The sequence below is a fragment of the Papio anubis genome, chromosome 12, assembly GCF_008728515.1.
Source record: "Papio anubis isolate 15944 chromosome 12, Panubis1.0, whole genome shotgun sequence".
NCBI lineage: Eukaryota > Metazoa > Chordata > Mammalia > Primates > Cercopithecidae > Papio > Papio anubis.
In genome coordinates, this window is record NC_044987.1 from 64,027,629 (window position 1) to 64,040,182 (window position 12,554).

General features: G+C 36.9%; 1 protein-coding gene across 1 annotated transcript; it reads left to right on the plus strand.

Annotated features, from left to right (window-relative positions):
• The first annotated feature begins 9,914 nt into the window (after window positions 1-9,914).
• Window positions 9,915-10,820, plus strand: OLR89 (olfactory receptor 89). The gene is given in 1 exon segment (NM_001168840.1): window positions 9,915-10,820. A coding segment is annotated over 1 exon segment (906 nt).
• Window positions 10,821-12,554: the final 1,734 nt, after the last annotated feature.

A 12,554-nucleotide genomic window follows, 5' to 3' on the forward strand; every position in this document is an offset into this window, starting at 1 on the left:
CTATTGAATGGGCAAAAGCTGGAAGCATTCTCCTTGAAAACCACCACAAGACAAGGATGCTCTTACTTACCACTCCTATTCAACATGGTATTGGAAGTTCTGGCCAATCAGGTAAGATAAAGAAATAAATTGTATTCATATAGGAAGATGAGACGTCAAATTATCTTTCTTTGCAGATGACATGATCCTATTTCTAGACAACCCCATCATCTCAGCCCCAAAGCTTCTTAAGCTGATATTCCACTCCAGTAAATTTTCAGGATACAAAATCAATGTGCAAAACTCACTAGCATTACTATATACTAACAACAAGCAAGTAGAGAGCCAAATCATGAATGAACTCCCACTTACAACTGATACAAAGAGAATAAAATACCTATGAATATCACTAACAAGGGATGAGAAGTACCTCTTCGAGGAGAACTACAAACAACTGCTCAAGGAAATCAGAGAGGACACAAACAAATGCAAAAACATTCCAAGTTCATCGATAGGGAGAATCAATATTGTGAAAATGGCCATAATTGCCCAAAGTAATTTATACATTCAATGCTATTTCCATTAAACTACCATTGACATTCTTCACATAATTAGAACAAAAACTATTTTAAAATTCATATGAAACAAAAAAAGAGCCCATATAGCAAGACAATCCTAATAAAAAAGAACAAAGATGAAGGTATCACACTCACCAACTTCAAACTAAACTGCAAGGCTACAGTAATCAAAACAGCATGGTACTGGTACAAAAAAAAAAAAAAAAAAAAAGACACATAGACCAATAGAACAGAATAGACAACACAGAAATAAGACCTCACATCTTAAACCATCTGATTTTCAACAAATCTGACAAAAACAAGCAATGGGGAAAGGGTTGCCTATTTAATAAATGCTGCTGAGGAAACTGGCTAGCCATATGCAGAAAATTGGAACTGGACCCTTTCCTTACACCTTATACAAAAATTAAGTCAAGATGAATTAAAGACTTAAATGTAAAACCCCAAACTATAAAAACCCTAAAAGAAAATCTAGGCTATCCATTCAGGACATAGGCACAGGCAAATATTTCGTGATGAAAACATCGAAAGCAATTGCAGCAAAAGCAAAAATTAAATTAGTTTAGTTAAATTAAATTTAATTAGTTCTAATTATACTAAAGAGCTTCTGCACAGCAAAAGAAGCTATCAGCAGAGTGAACAGACAACCTACAGAATGGGAGAAAGGTTTTGCGATCTATCCATCTGACAAAGGTCTAATATCCATAGTCTACAAGGAACTTAAACAAATTTACAACAACAAAATTATGAAGTAGGCAAAAGAGATGAACAGACGCTTCTCAAAAGAAGACATTCAAGTGGCCAAGAAACATATGAAAAAAAAGCTCAACACCACTGATTATTAGAGAAATGCAAATCAAAACCACAGTGAGATACCATCTCATTCCAGTCAGACGGCAATTATTAAAAAGTCAAGAAACAGCTGGGCGTGGTGGCTCACTCCTGTAATCCCAGCACTTTGGGAGGCTGAGAGGGGCAGATCACCTTAGGGCAGAAGTTCGTGACCAACCTGGCCAACATGGTGAAACCCCGTCTCTACTAAAAATACAAAAATTAGATGGGCATGGTGGCATGCACCTGCAGTCCCAGCTACTCAGGAGGCTAAGACAGGTGCATCACCAAAAGAGAGTAGTGCTGTTATACCAATATTAGACAAAATAGAATTAAAGGCAAAAACTGTTACAAGAGACAAAAACATTGTAATACTAAAAGTCCAATTAATCAAGAAGATAAAAATTTAGAAATATATGTACCAGAGCTGTGAGCTCCTAAATACACGAAGCAAACATTAACCAGAAATTAAACACCATAAACAGAAAGACGTCCCATGTTGAAGGATTGAAAGACTTAATATTGTTAAGATGTTGATACTATCCAAAGCAATCTACAGACCCAATTCAATCTTTGTTAAGTTTTCAATGCTAATTTTTTCAGAAACAGTAAAAACTACTCTAAAATTCACACGGATACTAAAGGGACTCCCGATAGCCAAAATGTTGTTTTGTTCACCCATGTTCATAGCAGCATCATTCATTGTAGGCGGCAAGCCACCTAGGTGCTGAGGCAAGAGACCGAGGGCACAAACTGTTCCAGTATAATAAAATATATAAAACAACAAGAGTTATACTAGATCTAGATCATAGACATGATTATATATGAATATCATTAATCATTAGTTTGTAACAATTACTCTTTATTCCAATATTATAATAATCCTTGCTCTATAATCATAACCTAGGAAAAACCAGGCCATACGGAGATAGGAGCTGAGGGGACATAGTGAGATTGTGAGCCTTCTGTTATTCCCAGGCAGGGCCACCAGAGGGCTCCTTGGTCTAGAGGTAATACCAGAGTCTGGGAAGATGCCCGTTGCCAGGCGGACCATGGTCTTGCAGTAACGTCAGTGTCAAGGAAAAACACCCGCTACTTAGCAGACCTGGAAAGGGAGTCTCCCTTTCCCCAGGGGAGTTTAGAGAAGGCTCTACTCCTCCACCTCTTGTGGAGGGCCTGACATCAGTCAGGCCCCCTGTGATGCTGTGCTTCAGTGGTCACACTCCTAGTCCGCCTTCATGTTCCACCCTGTACACCTGGCTCTTCCTTTTAGATAACAGTAGCAAAATTAGTGAAAGTACTAAAAGTCTCTGATATGCAGAAACAATGGCATAAACTGTCTCTGTCTCTCCCTCTCTCTCTCTCTCTCTCTCTCCTTCTGCCTCGGCTGCCAGACAGGGAAGGGCCCCTTGTCCAGTGGATATGTGACCCACATGGCCTTATCTATCATTGGAGGTGGCTCACACTCCTTACTCTGCCCCTTTGTCTTGTATCCAATAAATATCAGCGCAGCCTGGCATTCGGGGCCACTACCAGTCTCCACGTCTTGGTGGTAGTGGTCCCCCGGGTCCAGCTGTCCTTTCTCTTATCTCTTTGTCTTGTGTCTTTATTTCTACAATCTCTTGTCTCCACACATGGGGAGAAAAACCCATCGACCCCGTGGAGCTGGACCCTACAATTCATAACCTCCAAAAGGTGGAAACAACACAATACCCATAAACAAATGCATGGATAAATAAAATGTGGTATATACATACAATGGAATATTTATTCAACCTTAAAAATGATGACATTCTTACACATGCTACAACCTGGATGAAACTTGAACATTATGCTTAGTGAAATAAGCCAGTCATAAAATGTACAAATATCGTGTGATTCTACTTACATGCCTGACCCATTTCAGATGACCCCTATGTTAGAGAGGATGTTAGAAAGGACTCTTCAATGAAAGATATTTCCTGAGTGCAGGTCTGACAACAGAGAATAAATGTGACATTATAAAGCTTCTGTTTGCACCTGAAATGCACTGTTGTGTATCATGACTTCATCCTGGCTTATAGCTCCCAGAACCATGTAGAGGAGTTTTCTGTTTAAAATAACATCACCTCAGATGCAGATAATGGCTATGGTCAAAGCAATGCATACCTTCACTTGTAGACAGAATTTTTAAGATCTTTAAGTGAACTATATGTGAAGCATATAAATAGAAGACAAAATTCTCTAGAGATAAGAGGAAATAAGAGGGGAGATCTGATGCATCCTTTGATCGAAGTAAATATGTGTCTCATCTCTTGCTTAAATGATTTCAACCACTTTTAAATGTATTTTCTCACTACGTTTTCATCTTCAAATTCTTACATCAGTTTTCAGACTGACTTTTCTATTGTACAATTGCAAATATGACTTCATTGACCCTCTGTTAATGGTCAACAATCTGTCAAAGGTGTCTCTTGTATAATAAATAATGTTTAACACACACACACAAACACACACAGATTCCTATACATAATTTTACTTAAGTGGGTATACATAGATCTGTACGCTACAGTTCAGGACTCCTTCCTTTGTTAATGCAATCCCTCTGTTTGAAATACATTATTACAGTTTTTGCGTAATCCACTCCAACTTCTGTTTTAAAATGAAAATTAAATAAAATTAAGAAAAGACAAATTAATCTTTGATAAAAATCAGTAAAGTATCAAGATACCTAGAGTGAGGAAGTTAGTTGCAGAATGGCTAGAGTGGGGCATGAGGGATCTTTCTGGGTACTGGAAGTTTTTAATAACTTAATTTGTATGATGGTTATGCAATAGTATACACATGTCAAATTTCATCAAACTGAATGCTTATGACCCATTATTCTTTTGATGGACATTTGGATTGTTTTCATTGTAGTGCTATTGTGCAGAAACTGTTATAAAAATAGTATACAAATCTTATTGTGAACTTGCATGTTTGTTTCTCTTGAGTAAACACCAAATAGTACAATTGCTGGGCCATAAAGTGGATATGTGTTTCCTTGTATGGAAACTTGCAGTAGAGAGCAAAAACCATAAAACCACATTAATACGGTATGTGAGCAAAAACATAAATATAGCCTGTTATCGAGTGGGAAAGTCTCAGGAATATTTTTATGCAAAAGAGAGATTGTGTTATTTTAATGATAATTTAACATTTATATATGCCTATAGGAAAAATGTGGGGGAGTTAGTGAAATGTACCAGTGTCCATTTAAGTGTAGAAGATTAATGAGACTTGACCCTTTGGGACTCAGTGAAATCGACAAAAAGTAAAAGGATAAGAGAGAGAAGGAGAAAGAGAAAAAGAAGTGGTAGAAAAGGAAAGGAAAAAAAAAGAAGAAGAAATGCTGGAGGTCATCCCCAGTGGGAGCTAAACATTGAGTTCTCATGGACGTAAAGAAGGGAACAATAGATACCGGGGATAAATAGAAAGGGAGAGAGAGATGGAGGCAAGGGATGAAAAACTAAGTTTGGGGTACTATGTTCACTATATGTGTGGTAAAAGCATTTGTTTTCCAAACCTCAGCATCATGTATTATGCAAAACTGCAAATGTAACCTCTGAATCTAAGATAAAAATTGGAATTATAAACAAGCAAACAAGCAAGTCAACAGGAAAATTAAAAAAGAGGTAGAAGAGGAAGGAAAAAAACTTCTAAGGAAACTGAGAGTAAGAAAAAAATGACAACTGATAGTCCAAAAAATATTTTATTCTTTCCTCTACAACTCAATGAATTTTGTATGCATAATGAGGTTGGACAAGTGATTTTGAAGCTGGATAGCTACTGACCATGTAAGAATGCTGGAACACTGAATATAAACCAATCAGCAATGTTCTCACATGAGACTGGAAAGTGAGTGCCAGGCAGTTAAACCACATTCTAACAGACCAAAAAAATCTATACTTTGTTCATTATAATCTAAAATACTGTTACTTAGGAGTCTTCTAGAGGAAGGCAGTTTGTCAGCTTCATAATTACAATCAGTGGATTATTGACCTTACATGCCAAATAGGTGAAAGGCTAAAAACTCTGAAGTTAGAAAAACAACCTACAGTTGTTTTTCACTACAATCCCCAGATATTTTGGAGGGAAAACACATTATGGATATATTCTATAAAACTTGTTATCTGAAGACTTTGAGTAGATCAATGAAACTGGATACACATTGTTACTGAAGTTAGTCTCAATTTCTATCAAGTAAGGAGAAAAAAATGAAATATCTGATGTCTCAATCAACTTGGAAATCTTGTCCCTGAAAAAGGGGTATTTAAATTTACTATTAAATATTGGGCAAGGCAATGGAGTAAAGTGTATCACGTAATTGTAGTAATAATAGTATTACTATTCTATTTATAAGCAGAATAGCTCCTACTCTTCCACTGCAGTTAAAGGACTTGCCAGATGATAGAACAGAAAAGATAATTAATCTTCATTTCTACTTCTTAGGAAATCTCCATCTCTCATATTCACTTGATTGCATTCCTAATGAGCCCATAATCAACTTACTCTGAATGTGAGCAAAACCAGATATTTCCTGGTTCTGTTTCCTGAGAGACTCTTTTCTTCTAAAAATCAGAAAACTTTATGACCTTGCATTCCAGGTCTGAGACCAACTTGCTCCTGGTAAGGAAGCCTGGGACTCAGAAGGATAATGATACTCTAGGGACACCAGAAGGATAATGATGCTCTATGGTAAGTCCAGACCTTCAGGAAAACCCAGTGACTCTTCCATTAATATCTATATGTGCTGAAAATTTTGGTAGAAACAAGTGATAAAACCAACTTAATCACATAATAGACCAGTCTTCAACTCTACGCAGGTAAGTTTCTCCCTGTGCAAAGTGGGATCCCCTGAGAGCGGATATGGCTGTCATGGCAGTTCATCTAGGAAAAATTGATAGAATAGTGGCTTTAAATCTTACTTAACTCAATGAGTCTTTTGTCCATGTTTCTTCTGTATTTATAATTTTTCATAAAAAAATGAAGGGATAGATTAATATAATTTAGACTTAAAATATATTCATAAGTAATTAGGTAATATCTTCATGTGTTTCTGTTCTCCAAATAATTAATTACATAAGCAAGTTTGTAACCAAGTGTTTTAGAGTCTAGTCAATTGAATACCAATTAATTCTAATATTTCCTAATTTAGGAAAATTAAAAAGAATAATTAATAGCAATTTACCATTGGGTGGAAGTGAGACAGACGTTTGAGCAATGTAGAAAGTAAGGGATGGAGAAGAGAATCATATAGTTTCTAAGTATTTCATATCTTATTTATTTGCCCAGCACCTCAAACTTCTCTCTGTCAGGGCAAAGGACTTCCCAGCCTCCATTTTTCCTTCTTGTCTCTGTCAGAGATCGTCTATTCTTTTCTTTGGCTTCCACTCAGTGGGTAAGAATAAGATACCCATTATATGAAAACAGTTAGATTATTTTAAAAAGTTAAGAGTCATCAAGCTCTTAATCAAGCTCATACCCTGTTGTCTCTTATAGAAAGTGGGTTTGAGGTAATTTACGTGTATATATTTCCCCCATTAAATTACTACATACTCAGAAGCCTATAAAGGAGGAGTGCTGTAAATATTTACTTTTTTCTTAATCATATTACTTTGTTTTAACCGCACCAAAAAAAAATCTACAAACATTTTTAGAATGTCACCTTTTTACTTCAAATCAGATATTTTGATGACTGTTTGGAAGAATGGCTAATCTTATACCCAAGGTGATGGAGGAAAGCTCTTTGACTCTAGATATTTTCTTGTCTTCTAGCTTTCTTTGTTTCTATCATCAAGAAGACTTTACTTCTTTTTGTTTTTATCTCTTCCGAATATTTTACTTTCTGTTTCTGCCTTGCCAAAATATCAGGCTCTACAGAAAAAAATAAAATAAAATAAAACTGGGCATAATGGCTCACACCTGTAATCCCAGCACTTTAAAAGGCCAAGGCAGGCAGATTGCTTGAGCCCAGGAGTTTGAGAGCAGGCTAAGTAATTATAAGCTACCATATATTGAATATTTAAATTGTTCCAGACACTAATCTCTTCTATACAGTATCTCATTTAACAATGAAGTGAGGGTTAGTGTTCTTAATTTACAGATGAATAAATTGTGTGTAAGCTACTCAGGCAAGATGCTACACATGATACATGAGGGATCCAGGATTGGTAGCCAGGCCATCTTTCTGATTTTCAAGCTCTTGATTTTAATCACTTGTTGAATACTAAGAGGTAATCTGATAAAGAAAGACATTATGATAAAGTCGGTGGGGATAAGTATAATATTTATTTTTGCTTTTAGGTTAATGGAAACTTATGGAATGATTAAAGAAATTCTAACAGTTTTAGCTTATGAGATCTTTTTCTTTCAGTATCTATCATTTCTGGCAACTCATTCATAAGTAACAGAAACATCCACATACTTCACCATTCCTTCCACCACATACTTCCAAATATCTCATGTCAGCATCAAAGGGATTTTTTTTTTCACAATGTTTACGCGATTTGTTTTGACAGAGTTTTACTGTAGTCATCCAGGCTGGAATGCAGTGGCATGATCTCAGCTCACTGCAACCTCTAGCTGCCAGGTTCAAGTGATTCTCCTGCCTCAGACTCCCAAGTAGCAGGGATTACAGGTGCCCGCCACCATGCCCTACTAAATTTTGTACTTTTAGTAGAGATGGGGTTTCGCCATGTTGGGCGGGCTGCTCTCGAACTCCTGACCTTGGATGATCTGCCCACCTCGGCCTCCGAAAGTGCTGGGATTACAGGCGTGAGACACTGCGCCTGGCCCACAATGTTTATTGCTTTAGTCCTTATTTGTAGCTGTTCTACCCACAGTCCACTCATTAGTATTTCTGCAGGATCTCAAGCAAAGATATTTTAGTGTTTTTTCCATTCTGCTATATAAGAATTAATACACCACAAATTATTTTTGTACTCCCAAACATGTACTTTCTGTGAAAATAAAGTAGCTGCTCATCTGACATTTTTAAAGAAATTGCTATCCAGAGAGAAAAAGGAAACAGAAATTTTTACCATTATTCATAAAAGGCTTCCTTTTTAAAGGATGTATGGATGTTACTAGATGGAGAAAATCTCTTTATGTGAGGAACTGGGCTCTGTGTTTAGGTATGGACAGTTTGAAGCAAAGTGAGAAATGGTTCAAAAATTAGAGAGTGATAAATAAAACTAAGACTAAAGGGGGAAAAGATTGTATTGAATGGAATCCCCCCCAAAAGGATCATGAGTCAAAATCTGGAAAGACTGTAGAACTAGGGAGGTATTAAGAGGCGGGCATTATATTCAACAGATCTTCAGAATTCAAACCACAGCTCATTACTCATAATATTACATAAAGTTATTTAAAAGAGAAAGTAGGAAGCCAGTTATACAAAGTAGGGTATGAAGTCTTACCCAGAGCCCAAGGAGTCTAGTGATCCATGGGTCTTTAACCTCTGGGAAAATGAACACACACACACGCACACACACATAGGCACACACACACTCTCAGTCATGTTAATCCAACTAGCCAGGTTCTGCTTTTGAATACATACTGTCCTTTTCAACTTGTTCATTTTTCATTGAATTTGATATCTTTGTATTCTTCTTTAAAAAAAATTCTTGGCCTTGGTGAAAAACAAACTAATTTTAAAAAATCCTCTATATTCTACATTTCTCCTTCCACTCTACAAATCTGCCCAAAACATAAAATGTAACTGGTCCTTAATTTACTTAGGAAAAATAAACTTTCCTTAACTGTCTCTGGAAATGAACAATCCCCTTCAATTCTTCTCTAAAGGCCACACTTGGTGCTCTGAAAAATGGTGGATTATTCAAGATTTTGATGAAGGAATGATTTAAACTAAAGCTCTCCTTTAACAAACCCCATTTGAGAACAGATGAAAATGACACAGAAATAAATAACTCATTTTCCGAGACCGGGAGAAGTGTGGCTAATACTGAACACTCTCATAAGATTATGTACTAGTGTACACAGGACATCAGAAATGAGATTTCTTTCAGGAGAATTTCTAAGTCTGGTGAAATTGTCTGGCCTCTAGAAGTAGATAAAGAAGGAACACCTAATAGTGGTGTGCAGGCAGACTAGTGTAATGGAAGATGCAAAAGATCAATGCTCTGTGTCATAGCTTCCATTTCCACAAGAGCTAAGTCTGAAATCCTGAAACATCACCATTTTAACCTACCACATAGTTGTAGTACAACTTTTTCATGATTGCTTGCTTGTGCTATCTTGTCATGTGTTGTAGAACCTCAGGATAATCTAACTGAACTGCCATTCACAGCACTGACTTATTTGCTCAATGCACACTGTGGTTGCATGAGAGGGAGGCTGAGAAATTTTCACTTTCCATTCAAATACTCTTCTACAGGTATCAGAATCAGTGGTGAAAAGACAGAATACCAACCTCAATGGCATCCATCAGCATGTCATATTTGAACCCCAGAACTGTAACTTTGACTGGCATTCCTGGACTAGAGAATGTGCAGTTTTGGATTGGCTTTCCTTTTTTCCGTGTGCCCAGTGGCTGTGTTGGGAAACATCATTTTACTGATTATCATCCCTACGGAATGTAATTTGCATCAGCCCATGTACATCTTCCTGGCTGTGCTGGCAGTAAGTGACATAAGACTGTGTGCAGCCATTGCTCCCAAGATGTTGGCCATCTTTTGGTTCAAGTCTTGCTCAATGGCCTTTGATGCCTGCCTAGCTCAACTGTTTTTCGTCTATGCCATGCAGTGCATGGAGTCTGGTATTCTGTTGGCCATGGCCTTTGACTGCTACCTTGCCATCTGTGATCTTTTGAGACACACATCCATCCTCACACCTTCCGTCTTGGTTCACATGATAGTGGCAGTGGCAATCCGAGCTACAGTGCTGGTTGGTCTGTTACCCATTCTTATCAAAAGACTGCATATTTTCCATTCCATTCTTATTGCCCACTCTTACTGTGAACACATGGCTGTCGTCAAGCTGGCTACAGAAGACATCCAAGTCAATAAAGCATGTGGTCTTTTTGTGGGCTTTACCATTCTGGGATTTGACATGATTTTTATCCTTGTGTCCTATGTTCTGATTTTCCAAGTTGTTTTTCATCTACACCAAAAGGAGGCACAGTTCAAAGCATTTAACACATGCACAGCTCATATTTTTGTTTTCCTTGAATTTTATATTCTTGCCTTTTTCTCCTTCTTCAGCCACCATTTTGGACATGTGGCCCCCTCCACCCACTTTCTGTTGTCTACCATTTACCTCCTTGTGCCACCTGCACTCAACCCTATTGTCTATGGTGTAAAAAAACAAGATAATCTGAAAGCATGTGGCACAAATTTTTCTTCTGAATTATGGATCCCAAGAGTGATCTATCAAATGTTTATGACCATGTAGAGAATGCTTTACTTTCCTAGAGATGGAGAGAGTTTGGAGTGTGCTCACGGCTGGAGGTTCACATTATCATGCTGGATATCAATTTATTTTTATAACTACATCTAGGTCGACATAAAAAGTGTTCAATTTAAGACTGATATTAGCTCTCTACCAAATTAGTATTTGGCTTCTAATTTAGTCTATCATGTCTTTCCATTCGTATTATTTGCATTGAATTTGCAGCCTCTATATTCTACATTTCCTCTTCCACATCAAATCTAGATTCTACAAATCTACCCAAAACAGAAAATGTAACTGGTCCTTAATTTACTTAGGAACAGAACTTTCCTTAACTGTCTCTGGAAATGAACAGTCCTTTTCAATTCTTCTCTAAAGGCCACACTTGGTGCTCTGAAAAATGGTGGATTATTCAAGATTTTGATGAAGGAATGATTTGAATTAAAGCTCTCCTCTAACAAACCCCATTTGAGAACAAATGAAAATGACCCAGGGATAAATAACTCATTTTCTGGGACCAGGAGAAGTGTGGCTAGTACTGAATACTCTCATAAGATTATTTACTGATGCACACAGGGCATCAGAAATGAGACTTCTTTCAGAAGAATTTCTAAGTCTGGTGAAATTGTCTGGCCACTAGAAGTAGATAAAGAACATCTAATGGTGTGCAGGCAGACTGGTGAATAGGTCATGGAAGATGCAAAAGATCAACACTGTGTGTCATAGCTTCCATTTACACCAGAACTAAGTCAGAAATCCTGAAACATCACCATTTGTACCTACTATATAGTGGCAATATTACTTTTTCATGATTGCTTGTTTGTGTTGTCTTGACATGTGTTGTAGAACCTCAGGATAATCTAGTTGAACTGCCATTCAGAAGACTGTTACCTGTGTGACTTTATTTCCCCATGTTCATAATTAGAATCACCCTTTGGGAAGAGCTGGAGAAATGCAGTTACTCTTCTGTTCCTCCGTTCTCTCAGTAATCAGAGCTCCTCATTTATTACTGCCTACACTGATTCATTTCCAATGTGTTCAAATAGTTGTGTTCTTTTCCTCTAGATTGTCACAATTTTACACATGTTTTTAATAAAATGTTTAATACCATACCAACTCCATATTTTGTCTGGAATCTCAGTGATTCACCTTTATAGTCATGGAAAATGTAAAGAAGAACAAAATTGGGGGATGTAGACTATTAGATATAAAGACTTATCATATAGTGTCACAGGATATTTCTTATGATTCCAAAGACCTCTCTGAAATTTTATGTTTTTGTGTTTCATTTGTTAGGAAGGCAAAAGATTGAAGTGGATCAGAATTCTGAGAGCTTCTCCTTAACAGACATTTTACTTTCCTTTCCAATTTTAAGTTCTACTTTCTGTGAGCATTTGAACTAGAAGTTGCTAGGCAGCTGGGAGCACACTAAATTTCCCAACTTAATTTTATCAACTCTGAAGTGAATGCAAACTATTATGTTATGAAATGTTGTTGTGATGATTTTTTTCTAACCATATTTCACTGAGAAGGCACTCTGTATATTCATAATATGATATTTTTATTAATGCTTAGCTGTACACATGAACTATAGTATAATTCTTTGTCTTCCCATGATCAATCAATCCAGACTTCTTTACTCCTAGTAAGCCTCATTTCATACCTCATTTTACACACCTCATTTCATAGTTCCAGTCTTTATGCCATTATATTGTGAATTTCTCTTTATGGCTGCTT